This window comes from Agelaius tricolor, unplaced genomic scaffold, assembly GCF_023055355.1.
Source record: "Agelaius tricolor isolate 1412-34295 unplaced genomic scaffold, bAgeTri1.0.p SCAF_2, whole genome shotgun sequence".
Taxonomy (NCBI): Eukaryota; Metazoa; Chordata; class Aves; order Passeriformes; family Icteridae; genus Agelaius; species Agelaius tricolor.
Window position 1 is genome coordinate 62377549 of NW_027269262.1, and position 13518 is coordinate 62391066.

Here is a 13518-nt window from a genome sequence, read left to right on the forward strand (position 1 = left end):
ACTTTTGCCTACTTTGCTTCTGCAATCCAAGAAATTCATACCAGCCAGCTCTATCCTTACCATCATAATCACAATATCATTAAACCGTTCAGTCACTGAGGTCAATGACTATACATAACTTCTATGTATCAAAATAGTGCAATAGCTACTTAGGAACTATAATTTAGAATGAAGCTCTTCATTCAAGCACCAATTCAGTCCTCGGCTATGCTTTTGAAAAATTATTTACAGTATGGCATTTTATTATGACAATGTAGTGCTGAGTTCAGTGTCTTTTTACTCTCATTGTGTAACAGGACTAACATTCCTCCAGTAACACAATGCAGGTGTGGTAACAAACTAACAGTTATTTGTTTCAGATAACCCCAAAATCCCACTTCTTTCCCTAGGTCATGCTATTAGCAGAAGAAACAGTTTTTTAGAATTCTTATTTTAGGCCAATTATATAACTTACCAGATAAATGCCTACATTGATGTGCATCAGCACTACTATACTGCAGACTCAAAAAGCTCATGTGCTATTTTCTCCTGTGACTATAAAAATTCCCTCGGGACACCTTCACTATTTCTGTCACTAGACAGCTGTATAAAATCAAGTTGATATACACTGCCCATCATATTTACAACAATTACAGACTCTATTATTATGTAACAATTTTTTTACATTTTTAAACAGGATTATTACTGAAGCTATTTGCATCCCAGAAGGTTACACTCATCATTAAATCTTTTTTCCCTCACTGGGATGAATTAACAAGCAGAAACATAAATTTAGACTAAAAACACACAAAATGAAATATTTTGCTACTACTTTTTAAACTCCAGCTACTGAAATGGCAGGCACCAATGAATAGCATGGAGAGGCACTTTGGACAGAAGTGGAAAGTGCTGTTCTGTGAGGAAGAAAAGCATGGCAGAAGCAAAGCTTCTCTGCGTTCTCTGCACTGCCAAAACTCCCCAGCCTCGTTAGGGACTTTCCTGTACTCCACACACTCTTACAGAAGCATCTTCAGCCCTTCCTATGGGCTCCAGCTACTGTCCCTGGCAGGTGCCTCCTGACCAGTCCGTTCTGGCTTGCAACACACGAAAGAGGTGCTAACATCCCATGCTGCTGACACTTAACCTCCCCTTCTCCTTCACTTTTTCTGGGGCTTTTTCAGCTGAAAGTTCTCACTTAACCAGCATACACAAGTTATTCTGCTTATGAATTTCACATGGATTTGACCTCTGAGCCTATGAGCTGGTTCCTTTAGTACCTTTGATGGAAAAGGTAGTGTTTTCAGTTGTTATACAAAGCAAAATCTACTCAGTTAACAGCTAAGCTGAATACAGTAATTTCTCTTCAAGTACAGGGAAAGCTTAACACACAGCCATGTCAGGTAACATCTTCCACAATATTTCCTTTAGATATTTGTAGATGCAGGTGAGGCTTGCTTGACACATTCTGTTTAAGTAATCACAGGTTAGCAGCCACCACAGCAGAGCTCACAGCTATTTCCCTGTCTACTTTGGATTATCTACAAAAATGCATTACTTGAAATGACTTCTGGGGAGGTCGGGTATTCAGATTTTAATCTTATCAGAGAATGAAAAAAGGAGAAGCAGGAGCCAAGGTGTGACTGAAAGCACATCAGAAGCACACCAGCACCTTTCAGTGCCTACATAACACCTGAAATCAACAGCTGTGAAGAAACCCAGGACAAACAGTGGAGTAAACTACAACTTAAGTATAAAATAGCAAATCACAAGGTATCAGAAGATATACTCAGCTAATATATGCATTAGCTGAAATATTCTGACTCTAGAGGATAGCCTAATTAATACAGAAAGAAAATGGCATTATCACAGGGGAGCCCTGCCAGGATTTAATTTTTGTCACTCCGAAGAAGTCGATTGAAACAGGTAAATATGGAAAGGCACCGCTAATTTAGAAAAGCTTGCTAAATTCAAAAAACTGAAGAGCTGGTAGCTGATTTCAGAGCAGCTGGATTTTAAGAAAATCACTGCTGAGACACTCTTGAGGATTTCATTCTAATGCAGTAAACATCAAAGATAAAAGGTGCAGAGGGCAACCACCAGATTGAGGTCCTACTGTGCACGGGGCAATGTAAGCAAAGTGTAAACGTCAATATAAGCAAGGAAAGAAGTGGAAGCACTAAAAAAATATCCTGGCAAGCTGATGAAAAGGAAGCAAGCTGCTAAAAAGAAACTTGTACTAAAAATTGAGAAAATAATCAAATATGAACAGCACAGGAGCATACAATTACTGGACATGCAGTACTGCTTCACAAGCACTTCATGGGACACAATTCATCTACCTGCTCGTTCAAATTACAAGGAAAAATAAACCTGGGGTTTTTTCTGACTGGATCTCCTTCAAACTCACCACAAAATGTAATTCATACCAAAGCATGATGTTTTTCACTGGTGTAAATTTGTCTTTGCTGCCAAGTAAGCTGTTTACTTACATGAGAGTTAATATTTTCTGATTAGATTATCAGGTCTAATGGCAGCATAAAATAACACTTGAATTTCTGTGTCTGCACTTCCTGATTTCTCAGGTAAGAACAAATTCCTTGTGGCAGAAAAGAGCAGTGAAAGCCCCAGGTTCCTTAGCCCTCTTGTTAATGCTGGCAGTGTCTAAATTTCTGGCCTTGTGACAGCACAACAGATGCCCAAACTGTTCAGCAGCAGAGCAGGACAGAGCCCATACATCTCCACACTGCTGAGCAGTGATGTATTTGTTCCCATCACAGGAAATGTCCTATTTTTTCCTGGGCACTTGAAAAGAGTTGGAGTATAGATTTGGCTGACTCAGGTGAAATCAACCTACATGTGCACTGCAGAGCTGTCTCTGTCATAAATTTGCTAGCTCCAGCCCATGTGCCCAGATTTTCCAACTGAGCTAAAAGGACCACTGTGCTTGAATAAAAGCATGGACACCAGCAATCAGAAAGCCAACAGTTTACTCCCTCTTCCAACTGTGCCATTTCAGAGCTTTCCCATTACAGCCCTAGTAAGTCCCAGCATCCCTGTAGCTGCTGAGGGGGTTGCAGAGACACCCTTGGACTTGGGAGCTGAAATTCTGACAGCTCTGGTGACAATTCACAGGAAGACAGGTGACCAGCTTGTCCTGCCCTCAGAGTTCATGTGGCACTGCCCCATCCATCAGCAGCCAAGTCAGAGCTAGTGCTTACTTTGACCTTTCAGTCAAGAATGGCAAAAGCTGCCAGAGGGAACCAGCTGAAATATGTGTGCCGTTTTTGCACTGTGGCTTCTCAACTGTTTTCAAAATAAATAGGAAAGGCATGTAAAAACAACAAAAAAGGAAAAGTGAGCTCATTCTTCACAAAAAACAAGGGTTTTTAAAGTGCTATCAGGGTAAAACAGACTTCATAGGATTAAAATAAGAGCATGAAAGTTGAATATGATTTAGTTAGTTTTCTGTTCTTTTAAAACCTATGCATAAACTCCATTCATCTACTTTAAAAACCTAAATTTTTAGCTGCTGGCCTTCAGGATGAAACAGAAGGCTGAGACTCATTTATAAAACTGCCTGTATTTCCTGCACAACCAAGACAGAAACCCATGTGTTTCTGAATGACAGTACAGAGAAATCCAGCCTCCTCTCTTTTGACTGCATAAGCACTTTCACAGCAATTAAGTCCTCCCAGGTGAGGCGGCCACTGAATGAGAGTTCAGGGAAAATGGATGAAACACAATGCATCTCTAATCCACCTGCAACAGGAGTAGTTACAGTGACCTTTTAGAAAACAGTCAGGGTATCCAGCAGACAGCTAAAGTTTCCAGCCCCCAGGTAATCAGACACTAGATCCCAAGCCTTCAGTTCCTGGCAAAAGCTACAAACAAGCTGTTACTTAAAGGCCACTTTCATGTCTAGGTTTCCCAGCTGCTCCGGGACCACGGCAGGTGGAGACACTTGTCTGCACAAACCAGCCTGCAGCAGAGCTTGACAGAGAAGGGAACTGCTCTCCAAGAAAACACTGTTCCCAAGCTCAAGAGGGTGAAAAGAGCACTGTCAACCTCAGAAACAAAATGCTAACCATTCTGACAAATGCTAAGCAAGGGAAACAACTGGGCCTGGGAATTCAGTGAGTTTCGGAACCCTGGATCCAACCCAGTTTTTGTCCTTTAATACAAAGAGAAAGAGAATCAGGGAAGCATGTGCCTAAGTCTCTTCTTGCTCCTAAGAAGGACAAAGTGCATTTTACCAGTTACTGGAAGTGATGTATTTGTCAATACAGCTGCTTGTGAACAATGCCATAGCTCATGGCAAGGACACAACTGGAGAGATGCAGAAAGCATCCCTAAGGGACACAACACTGGCAGAGCAAGTGAAGATATATCACTCACGACATTAAATCCTGCAGGCAGAAAACTTCAGAGCAAAGGCTGCCCCCACTCTTTACTGTTAACTCACTGTTATGTACACATTGCTTAAAAGGACAAAAAAAAAAAACAGCTTCACTAAATGCTTAAGAAAATGGTATCTAGGATTACAGCATGAAAAAGAGGTATCAGTCCACCTATGGAATAGGAAACTAAAGTGAAGAAGAAAACTAAAATCTTTCTATTTCCTCAGTTAAAGGAAAGAACAATAAAACTGCACAGCGCTACTGTAAGCAATTATTGGGAACTGTGCCAGCTGCCTGATCAGCATTTTGACAAAAAAAAAGGGATGCTATAGAGTGCCAGAGAAGCACAATACTGCACCCTCTGAGTGTTAAATCACCTGTGGGAGAAAGCAGTATAATCCATACACACAAAAAGAGCTGCAGACACTTCACCTGCATCCCAAGATGCTCCCTACCCCCAGCCAAGAGCACAGCGAGCTCAGCCTCCTGCTAGTGCTGCCCAGCTGAGTGTGCAAACAAAACAAATTTATGTTTCACACACACATTTCATGGAATCACAGAATTGGCTGAGTTGGAAAGGATCCACAAGGGTCATCAAGTCCAACTCGTAGTCCTGCACAGAACCATCCCTGCACAGAGTCACCACGTGCCTGAGAGCACTGTCCAAACACTTCTTGAACTCTGTCAGGCTGGGGCTGTGACTACTTCCCTGGGGAGCCTGTTCCAGTGCCCAGCTGCCCTCTGGGTGAAGAACTTTCTTTTTAATACCCAACCTAAACGTCCCCCGACACAGTATTGGGCCATTCCCTTGCGTCTTGTCACTGGACACCATAGAGGAGAGATCAGTGCCTGCTCCTCCTCTTCCCCTCACCAGGAAGTTGTAGACTGCAATGATGTCTCCCCTCAGCCTCCTCTTCTCCAGGCTTAACAGACCAAGTGACCTCAGCCACTTCTCATACAGCTTCCTCTCAAGGCCCTTCACCATTTTCATTGCCCTCCTTTGGATGCTCTCTAATGGTTTAATGTCTTTTTTATATCATAGTACCCAACACTGCATACAGTGTTCAAGGTGAGGCTGCCCCACTGCAGAGCAGAGGGGGACAATCCCCTCCCTTGCCTGATGCACGCCAGGCTTGCACAAAACCAGACTGCTGATGGATCAAGTCTTAGTGCTTGCCTCTGCATAAAACAAGATGTAGCCTTCTCTCAGATAAAGTAAAATCATGTATTTGAGAAACAAGCTCTGCACACTTCCCCTTTACAAGGAAAATAGAGCAAGCAATAAAAAATACTGGTGAACATGCCCTTTTGCCTCAATTTTTGATTCAAAAAATCTTCCTTCTCACAGGCATGCTGTAAAAATAAATGCACTATTTCTCTAGTGTTTACCAACTATAGGGATCAATGCAGAGAAAACCCTGTAGGAAACTAACCTTTTTGGATATCAGGAAGCAGGAAGCATATTCCAAAAATAAATCAAAAGTGGTCATAAACTGACTAGTGAGAATAAAATTAAATGCTGGTCAGCTGTTTCCCTACTTCTAGATGGTCCCTTTTGCTCAGCTAGAAAGTTGATACTGTCTCAGAAAACCCCAATGACCTTGTAGCACCCACATAAAGGACCTGATGCCCCCAGTGGGCTCCAGTTCCTGTCCCCCAGGGGCATCCATAACCCCAGAAGCAGCCAGACCAAAATGTATCAAAATGGCACAAAAATCCAGTGCTTCCTGTGCCAATATCCAAGCAGTATCACGTTACAGAGATCTAGCTTGTCTGGCAGCTGGGCTATGCCCTGGGACCCAGCAGGCAGAGGTGGTGGGTTTCTGATGTGAAGCTACCCCTCCTAGCCTCTCCTTTTAAGCGGGATGTGGATGTAGGGGTAGATTTAACTAGAAGTGTAATAAATACAATCATCATACATCCATATATAAAGACTTAGGGGAAGCCTGTAACAAAGACATGAAGGGTATGTACACAGAACAGCTCCCTGTAAAACACTGGTAAGGAGGTATTCTCCAGACAAAATACAGTCACAGTGAAATGGTTTACCTAATGCTAGAAACAGCAACCCACACAAACAATCCTCATGAAAACAAAGCAGGATTCCAAAATATTTTTGAAACTAGTCTAAATATTTATTTTTTTTCCAGGTTATGAAATGACTTTACTTCCCTGGCTTTCAGCCATTATCTGTACCAAGCCCATTTGCATGGGTTTTTCCAATTTTTCAGCCATTATCCCATAAAACCTTTATCTTTGCATTTTGTAATTACAGTTTGTTCCAAAACCTAGGGACAGTCTGCATGAAATTAAACTGAGACACTTTTCTCATATCATATCCTAACCAGCCTACAGTATTCTGGACACTAAAATAAAACATTCTTAGCACAATGACCAATTTGTTCACTAGTCATTTTGGGAGGGTACTGGTAAAAGCCATTCCTGAATGCTAGAATATTTTCACTCATGCAATATCTCTGTAAAAGCTGACACTGCCTCTCTATGTGTGAATTTTAAGGGTAAATTCACTTTTTATAACAATATCCACTTGCAAAAGAAGAAAAATATTTAAAAGTTTTCAGCCACTATTAAAACTTCTAGGTGCCACACTTAATTTTAAAGAACTGCTTTTTAAAATCCTGATATAATACAAGGTAAACTCACATTCAAGACAAACTGTTGGATCCCTACAAAAAAAACCCACAGTGTTTAGAAAAATCACATTGTTTTAAGTGCTAGAATTTGACAAGTAGCAGAAACACTATCAAGAGTGGAAAACAAGACTCAACAAGTCCAATTCAACTTCAAATTGAATTGCAATTAATTTAATTGGATAAATACTTAAAAGAAGAACCTGCACACATCAGGCAGCTGACAACAGACACACCACAGTACAGCTGAGCACAGAAGGGAGAGACTTTGGAGAAGATAAAGACCACTTAGTACTGCCCAGTTTTTACACAGTGTGCAACTTCCCTTTTTGATTATCTGTGATTAAGGGAACTGGTTCTTACATTTCCTAGGCACCTGTTACAATCATGACTTGTTTTCAAGCCTGATGTCACACATTTCTCAAAGTCAGCATCAGGGCATCAAAGTATCGTCAAGTTCAAGGGGGGGGAGAACCCGGAGGTGACACTGCTTCACAAGGAAGAAACATCCCACACAGGAGCTCACACACTGCTATGCGGGCAGCCCAAATACACATCCCTGCTTGGCACCTCTGTCCTACTAAAAACAACATAGCACCTTGTAAACTGGCACTGTGCCATTCTGACAGATGGACTCAAGTGCAGGCAGCCAAGAGACTATGTATAAGCATCAAATATGTTTTTTGAGAGGAGGACTTCCAGCCAGGAATGTTAAAACAGCTGTCCACATTGAGCTTGCATGCCTACACTTAAGAGGATATGCTATCGCCACTCGAGCCCTGAGCTGGATTAACTTGGAAAATAAATAAGATAGCTTCCACAGCCACATAAGGTGAGTTTTTGCAGAATCAGGATTAGTAATACTCAAGGGGGGGCTTTACTGACCTACTCTTAGTGGGCACATTTGCAGGGTCAAAAAGCTCATCAGTTCTGAAGCTCAGTGAACCTTTTATCAGGTGCACACTTACATAAATCTTCCTTTGGAAGAAAAACAGAATGCAATACCAGCATGATTATGAACAAACCTGTAAGTGACCTTCAATTTCGTGTTAGAAGATATTTTTTTATTAATTAGCTGTCCTCACTCAGCACAAACACATGTATCTGTGTGACTGGGACCTGTTTCCCTGGGCTTTCATCTCTTTTTAAAACCTCAACTGCCATGGCCTACTCCAAGACTTTTTGTTAGCCCATGCCTCTACGCAGACATACATTTTACATTTTGGCATCACTTGCATAGTTTTCCCCAGTAATAGAATCACACCAGCTGGAGAAGCAGGCATTGCATAACACAGGACGTGAGGTGGCAGGCCTGCAAAACCATGCCCAGGCCACTTCTATCCCATCCCTGCACCTGGCTGAGCTGTCTGCTACCCACAAATCCCTCTCCTCAAGGACATTCAACATTCCAAACCATTGAGAAGATCCAACAAAAACATGTTTGCTCACATCAACGTGCCAAACAGTGTTCTTTTTCTTTCTCCCCCAAAAACTCAGATTTTACTGCCGCCCCTCAAAAAGTCACTGGCCTGTATCTGAAGTGAGGCAAATACTTAAACATTAACAACTTAAATGTTTCCTCAGAACTCCACACTATTTAAAAAAGATAATACCAAGATTTCCAACAGCAGACAACATTGCTTCTAGCACTGAGTGGCTTCAAAGACTGAATGGAGGTGGTAGTACATTTTATTCAATATTTAAACACACCTTTGTGTTCATTTTAATTCTCCCTGTGGTCACAATCAAATCACAGGCATACATTTTTCACACACACTGTAGCTGGGTGTACTCATCTTTGCTCTCCTGAATCACTAAAAATGAACTTTGACTCTACAAGGGTCCTCCCAGTATAGATCAAAGCTGCTCTCGGTGTCTGGCAGCCACGGGGTCACATGGAGTCTACCCAGCTGCTGGTGCCTTTTACCTTTGTTAACTTCGCTGCAATTAAAGTTACCTGAGTCATTTCATTACTATTTCCTGTGCTAGAGGCGCATCAGTGGTAGGCATCATTTCTCCTGCACAGTGAGGATTTCCCCCCATTGACCTTGCCTTCCCCTTTGTTGAAGAAAGATTTCCGCCTCTCTCACCGTTCACCTCGTTTACCCTTCATTCCTCACCTACAGCATTTCCTTTTCTTTCTTCGTTTTTGAGGACTGTGTGAGATCACCTACTTGCAAAAGTTCCAAACTACAATTTAGTAACCTCAGTAACGAGATGCTTTGTTTTTTCATGCTGCCAATAAAGTCAATGCTAGGTTAATCTTAATTTCCATACCACTTAACCTTTCTCAGACAAGAGAAGAGAGGGAAAAAACACTTTGTCAAATACTTCATCATGCAGATTAGCAATGCAGTGAATACCTCTCCCTCCTTCCAAAAACCTGCAGTGCCCCAGGCTTTTTCAAGACACTGCACACAGACTGTGCATGGCTTTAAAACGGTTCAGGGAACAGTCAAATTGCCAAAGAACAGGTCAAAAGGAATAAAAACACTGATCTGGATCCCTACTTCTGTTCAGTAAAGTAGTTACACACACTCCGCAAGTGTATAACTTCCATAAATGTGTGCTTTACATGCAATTATTATCTCCATGGTTATCATAAAGCCAAAGAAAATTGAACTGCAAATGGTAATGCTGAGTATCCAAAACCCCTTCACAGCTCTGTCAGCTCCCTAAGTGCCTCTCCTTATTTGAAAAGAATGTGAAGGGTACATGAGGTTCATTTCTTATAGAAGCATCTGAGGTGCTAATGCAAAGTCAGGGAGCAGTTAATCTTCTTACACATTACACAAACTATCCCGATCAAACTCCAGTAAAGTTTAGTACCCAGTTATCTGAGATACCCTTTCCTCCCACAATCGCACAATTAATCAAGACTTGTCCGTACCTGCTGAAAAACATACGCCAGATTGGACACAACTCATTTCGTTGTGCTCCTTGAGCTGCCCTAACCAAACTCAACCCTGAAGGTTTTACACGCTGGTTTATCAGTGAGTTTTTAACTCTGAGATGCCAGATGATGTACCAATGACAGTAAAAATTCCTTGCTAGTTCAAGGCAAATGAATGCTGGAAAAGCAAAACAAAGTATGCCAAAACTCCCTCAAAGTGCTTATTGAGCAGTAACATTATAGACTTTAGGCTAAAGGTACAGCAACCAGATTTTAGAAATGCAAAGCTTCTGTGTTAGCAAAAAGAAACTTGAAAGGGCACGGCAAATTTTAACACTGCTTTCTGAAAAAGTCACCGGCTACTGCCAAGTGCTGAAACGCATTAGAGAAGACAACTTTCTCTGTTCTATTACCCGTGCAAGAGGATGTGAGTACAACTGCTTTTAGGCACACTGCATTAGCTTCACCCCTTACTGCTGTTCACCATGCTACAAAACATTTTAAAACAGGAGAGCATGGCAATTTTACTTCAAAAGGTCATCTGAAAAGGAAAACTTATCACAGATGTTGTTAGGCAGGACTAAGGCAGAAGTACCTGTAACTGGCCCCTCAGAGAGATCTGGGGTTCAGCAAAGTACCCAGGTACTTAAGTTGCCTTACCTAGGTAAAGCGAGGCGTTTTCTTTCTTGACATTGTCATCTAAGTAGGTTGGTCCCAAGGTATAGATGGGTGTCGAGCCCATGCCAATGAGGATTTGGGCACAAATGAATAAAGCTACATAGAGAGAGTGGTCGTTTCCACCGGTGTCCTTGACGCAGGCCGATGAATCCCACTGCTCTTTGGCAGTGCCATTGCCGGCCACGCACAAGCCCTCGTTACTGACGGAGGAGTTCAGTTCCTGGATCTGGTACGGCGGAGAGATGAAGTGAGGTAAGGAGAAGAGCGCAGCGCCCAGGGCGATGAAAAGCCCCCCTACGGCCAGCCAGAGCGGCCTCCGCCCGCGACCCCCGAAGTAGCTGATGAAGACCACCACCACCAGGCTCCCGATGTCGAAGCAGCTGACCAGCAGCCCGGACTCCGAGCTCTTGAGGCTGTATCTCCGCTCGATGGTGGTGATGACGCTGCTCAAGTAGCCGGAGACCATGAGGGACTGGATGAAGGTCAGGAAGCACATGCACACCAGGAAGAAGCGCGAGTCCGCCAGCACTGCCCGCAGGCACGCTCTGCCCGGGGGGCCCGCCAGCAGCAGCGCCGGCGGCGGCGGCGGCAGCAGCAGCGGGGGGCCCAGGGATACCCCTCGGCCGGGCGCCGCCGGCTGGCTGCCCTCCGTCTTCCAGGGGAAGCTCCCGCTGCCGCTGGCGGGGAGCCGGCCAGCCTCGGCGACGGCGGCGGCGCCCTCGCCCCGCTCGGCCTCGGGAGCGGGTCCCGCGGCGGGGCTCGGCCGGCCGCCGCCGCCGCCCCCCCCGGCCGCCAGGGGGGAGCCGAGCGCGGGCAGACTGCGGCACCGCGGCGCCTCCGCCCGGCCCCCCGCCGCCGCCGCCGGCCTCTCCGCCCCGGGGAGCCGCTGCTCCGGGGTCCCCGCCGAGGCCATGCTGGGTCCGGCGGCGGCCTCACAGGAGCCCGGCCGGCTCCATCGCTGCCGTGCGTCGAGTCCGCTGAGGGGCCCGGCGAGAGCGCAGCATAGCGAGGAGGGGAGGAGGGAGGGGAGGGGGGTGGCCCTAGCCGCGGCCGCCGGCCGCCCCGCCGCACGTGTCAGCCAAACTCCTTTGTGGCTCCATCCACCCTCAGTCTCGCTCGAGGGGCCGCCCGCCCGCCGGGGCGCCCGCGCTGCCGGCGGCTCCCGCTCCCCGTCGCCGCATGCCCGCGGCGCCGCGCTCAGCAGCCGCCCGCCGGGGCCCCGCGGACAGCCTGCCCGCCGCGGGGCAGCGCCGCCCGCTCCGCCGCCCGCATCCTCCTCTCTCCTCGCCGCCGACGCCCGTGACGGAGCTCCGGGGGGTTGCTGCCGATCTGCGGGGCGGAGAGCAAACACGGGAGGTCAGCGGCGCTGGCCACAGTGGCCCCGTCCCTCCCCGCCGCCCCGGCCTCTGCCCGCCCGACCCCGCGGTCTGCGCTGAGCTCCAGGGAGCGCCTCCGTCTCCGTCCCCGTCCCCGCGGGGGCTGGATCACGGCAGCGCCCCGGGGACCGCGCGTCCTTGGGGACGGCACATGGATTTACATAAGAGCTGGGGCGGCCTCGGCCACAGCGCGACCCTTTTATTTGCGCCGGATGCGACAGCCAAAGGTCGCCGTGCCAAGCCTTTTATTTTCTAGCCTAAAAATAAATGTGCTGAAATAAATACTCCGCTACAACTCGGCAGCCCGGGGAGCGGCGGCAGGCGGAGGGAAGGGGAACAAAGCAGGAGCCGGGCAGCGGCGGGCACTCCGGGACCCGGCAACCCGGGGCCGACCTCGCCGCCCCAGCTCGCTCGGGTGCTCCCCGGGACCGCCGGGTGCAGAGCGGTGCTCAGACATCCCTACCCCGGCAGCGGAACACGCCTTTTGCCTCCTTTGTCCGCTTTTGTCTCCCCGCCGCCTCCTGCTCGCTGCGGCCCCGCGGAGGGGTGGGCGGGGGAGGCAACGGCACCCGGGCAACCGCGCCCCGGCGCGGATCTCCCCCACCCCCAGGGGCTGGCAAGGGGCAGGGCGGCGGAGCCGGCGGGGCGCACCGGGTTCTCCTCCCGGCCGTTGCGAAGAAAAACGACGGGACTACTCACCGAGCGTGCGGCGCCGGGGGCGGCCGGCCCGGGCCCTGCGCCCCCGCCCCGCCTGTCACCCAACGCCGGGTCCCCCTCGGCCGCCTCCGCCTTCCCGGGCGCCGGAGCGCAGGCGCGCCCGCCGCAGCCGCCGGGCCGGGCGATGCCGCCGGGCGCTCGCTGCCCTCCGACCTGCCCTACCGGCCCGCGGCTACCCGGCTGCACGCCGTGCCAGAGAGGCCGGAGCTCCCGCGGGACGGTGAGCCCGGCGGCGGGACACGCCTTGGGGGCTGCCCGGTCGGTGCCCTTGCTCACCCTGGAACTGCTCAGGGCTGCCACTCGGCGCTTGTGGCTGAGAAAGTCCGCGGAGCGCCACGATTGGCAGCCCCGGGCGGCGTTTAGGGTGCTTGGGATGGTGTTGCATCGCCTTGTGTAAAAGGCAGAAAAAGAAGGGACCTTAGTTACATCGACTGCTGAAAAGTGAGAAGAACCAAGGGATTATTTTTAAAATTTTTGTCTTAAGGAAAATAGATCATCTGATGATCCTTTTTGTCCAGGAACTTATCTCCAATACAAACCAGCTCCAAAACTGGGAGCACATGCAAAATCCAGGAAAAGTAGTTCAGAGTTAAGTTCTCATAGAGTTTTCTCCTAATCCCCTTCTTTAGGTTTGTGTAATGTCTTGAATTGCACTGGTTTGTTTTGCTCTCAAGTCCCTGTATTTAAAGCCCTGGTAGCAGAGTAAGGCTAAATAGTCATGCAAATTATTTGTTGTGGAGTGATAGAGTGTGAACTATTGAGATATTTGTCTTTTCCATAAAATAATGCAAAGGAATACATCAAAGAGGCATAGTATCATACACATT

General features: G+C 47.3%; 1 protein-coding gene across 2 annotated transcripts in view; it reads right to left on the bottom strand.

Moving 5' to 3' along the window:
• SLCO5A1 (solute carrier organic anion transporter family member 5A1) overlaps positions 1–13007 on the bottom strand; it is a 74322-nt gene extending 61315 nt beyond the window's left edge. Inside the window, exons 1-2 of one of the 2 annotated variants that reach the window (XM_071420840.1) lie at positions 12674–13007; positions 10581–11927 (exon numbers count right to left, since the gene is read on the bottom strand). In XM_071420840.1, the coding sequence (XP_071276941.1) occupies positions 10581–11511 (931 nt within the window). In that variant the 5' untranslated portion in view covers positions 11512–11927; positions 12674–13007. Of the gene's footprint in view, positions 1–10580; positions 11928–12437; positions 12513–12673 lie in introns of those variants that run through there. The other variant, XM_071420845.1, reaches the window with a different exon arrangement.
• Positions 13008–13518: the final 511 nt, after the last annotated feature.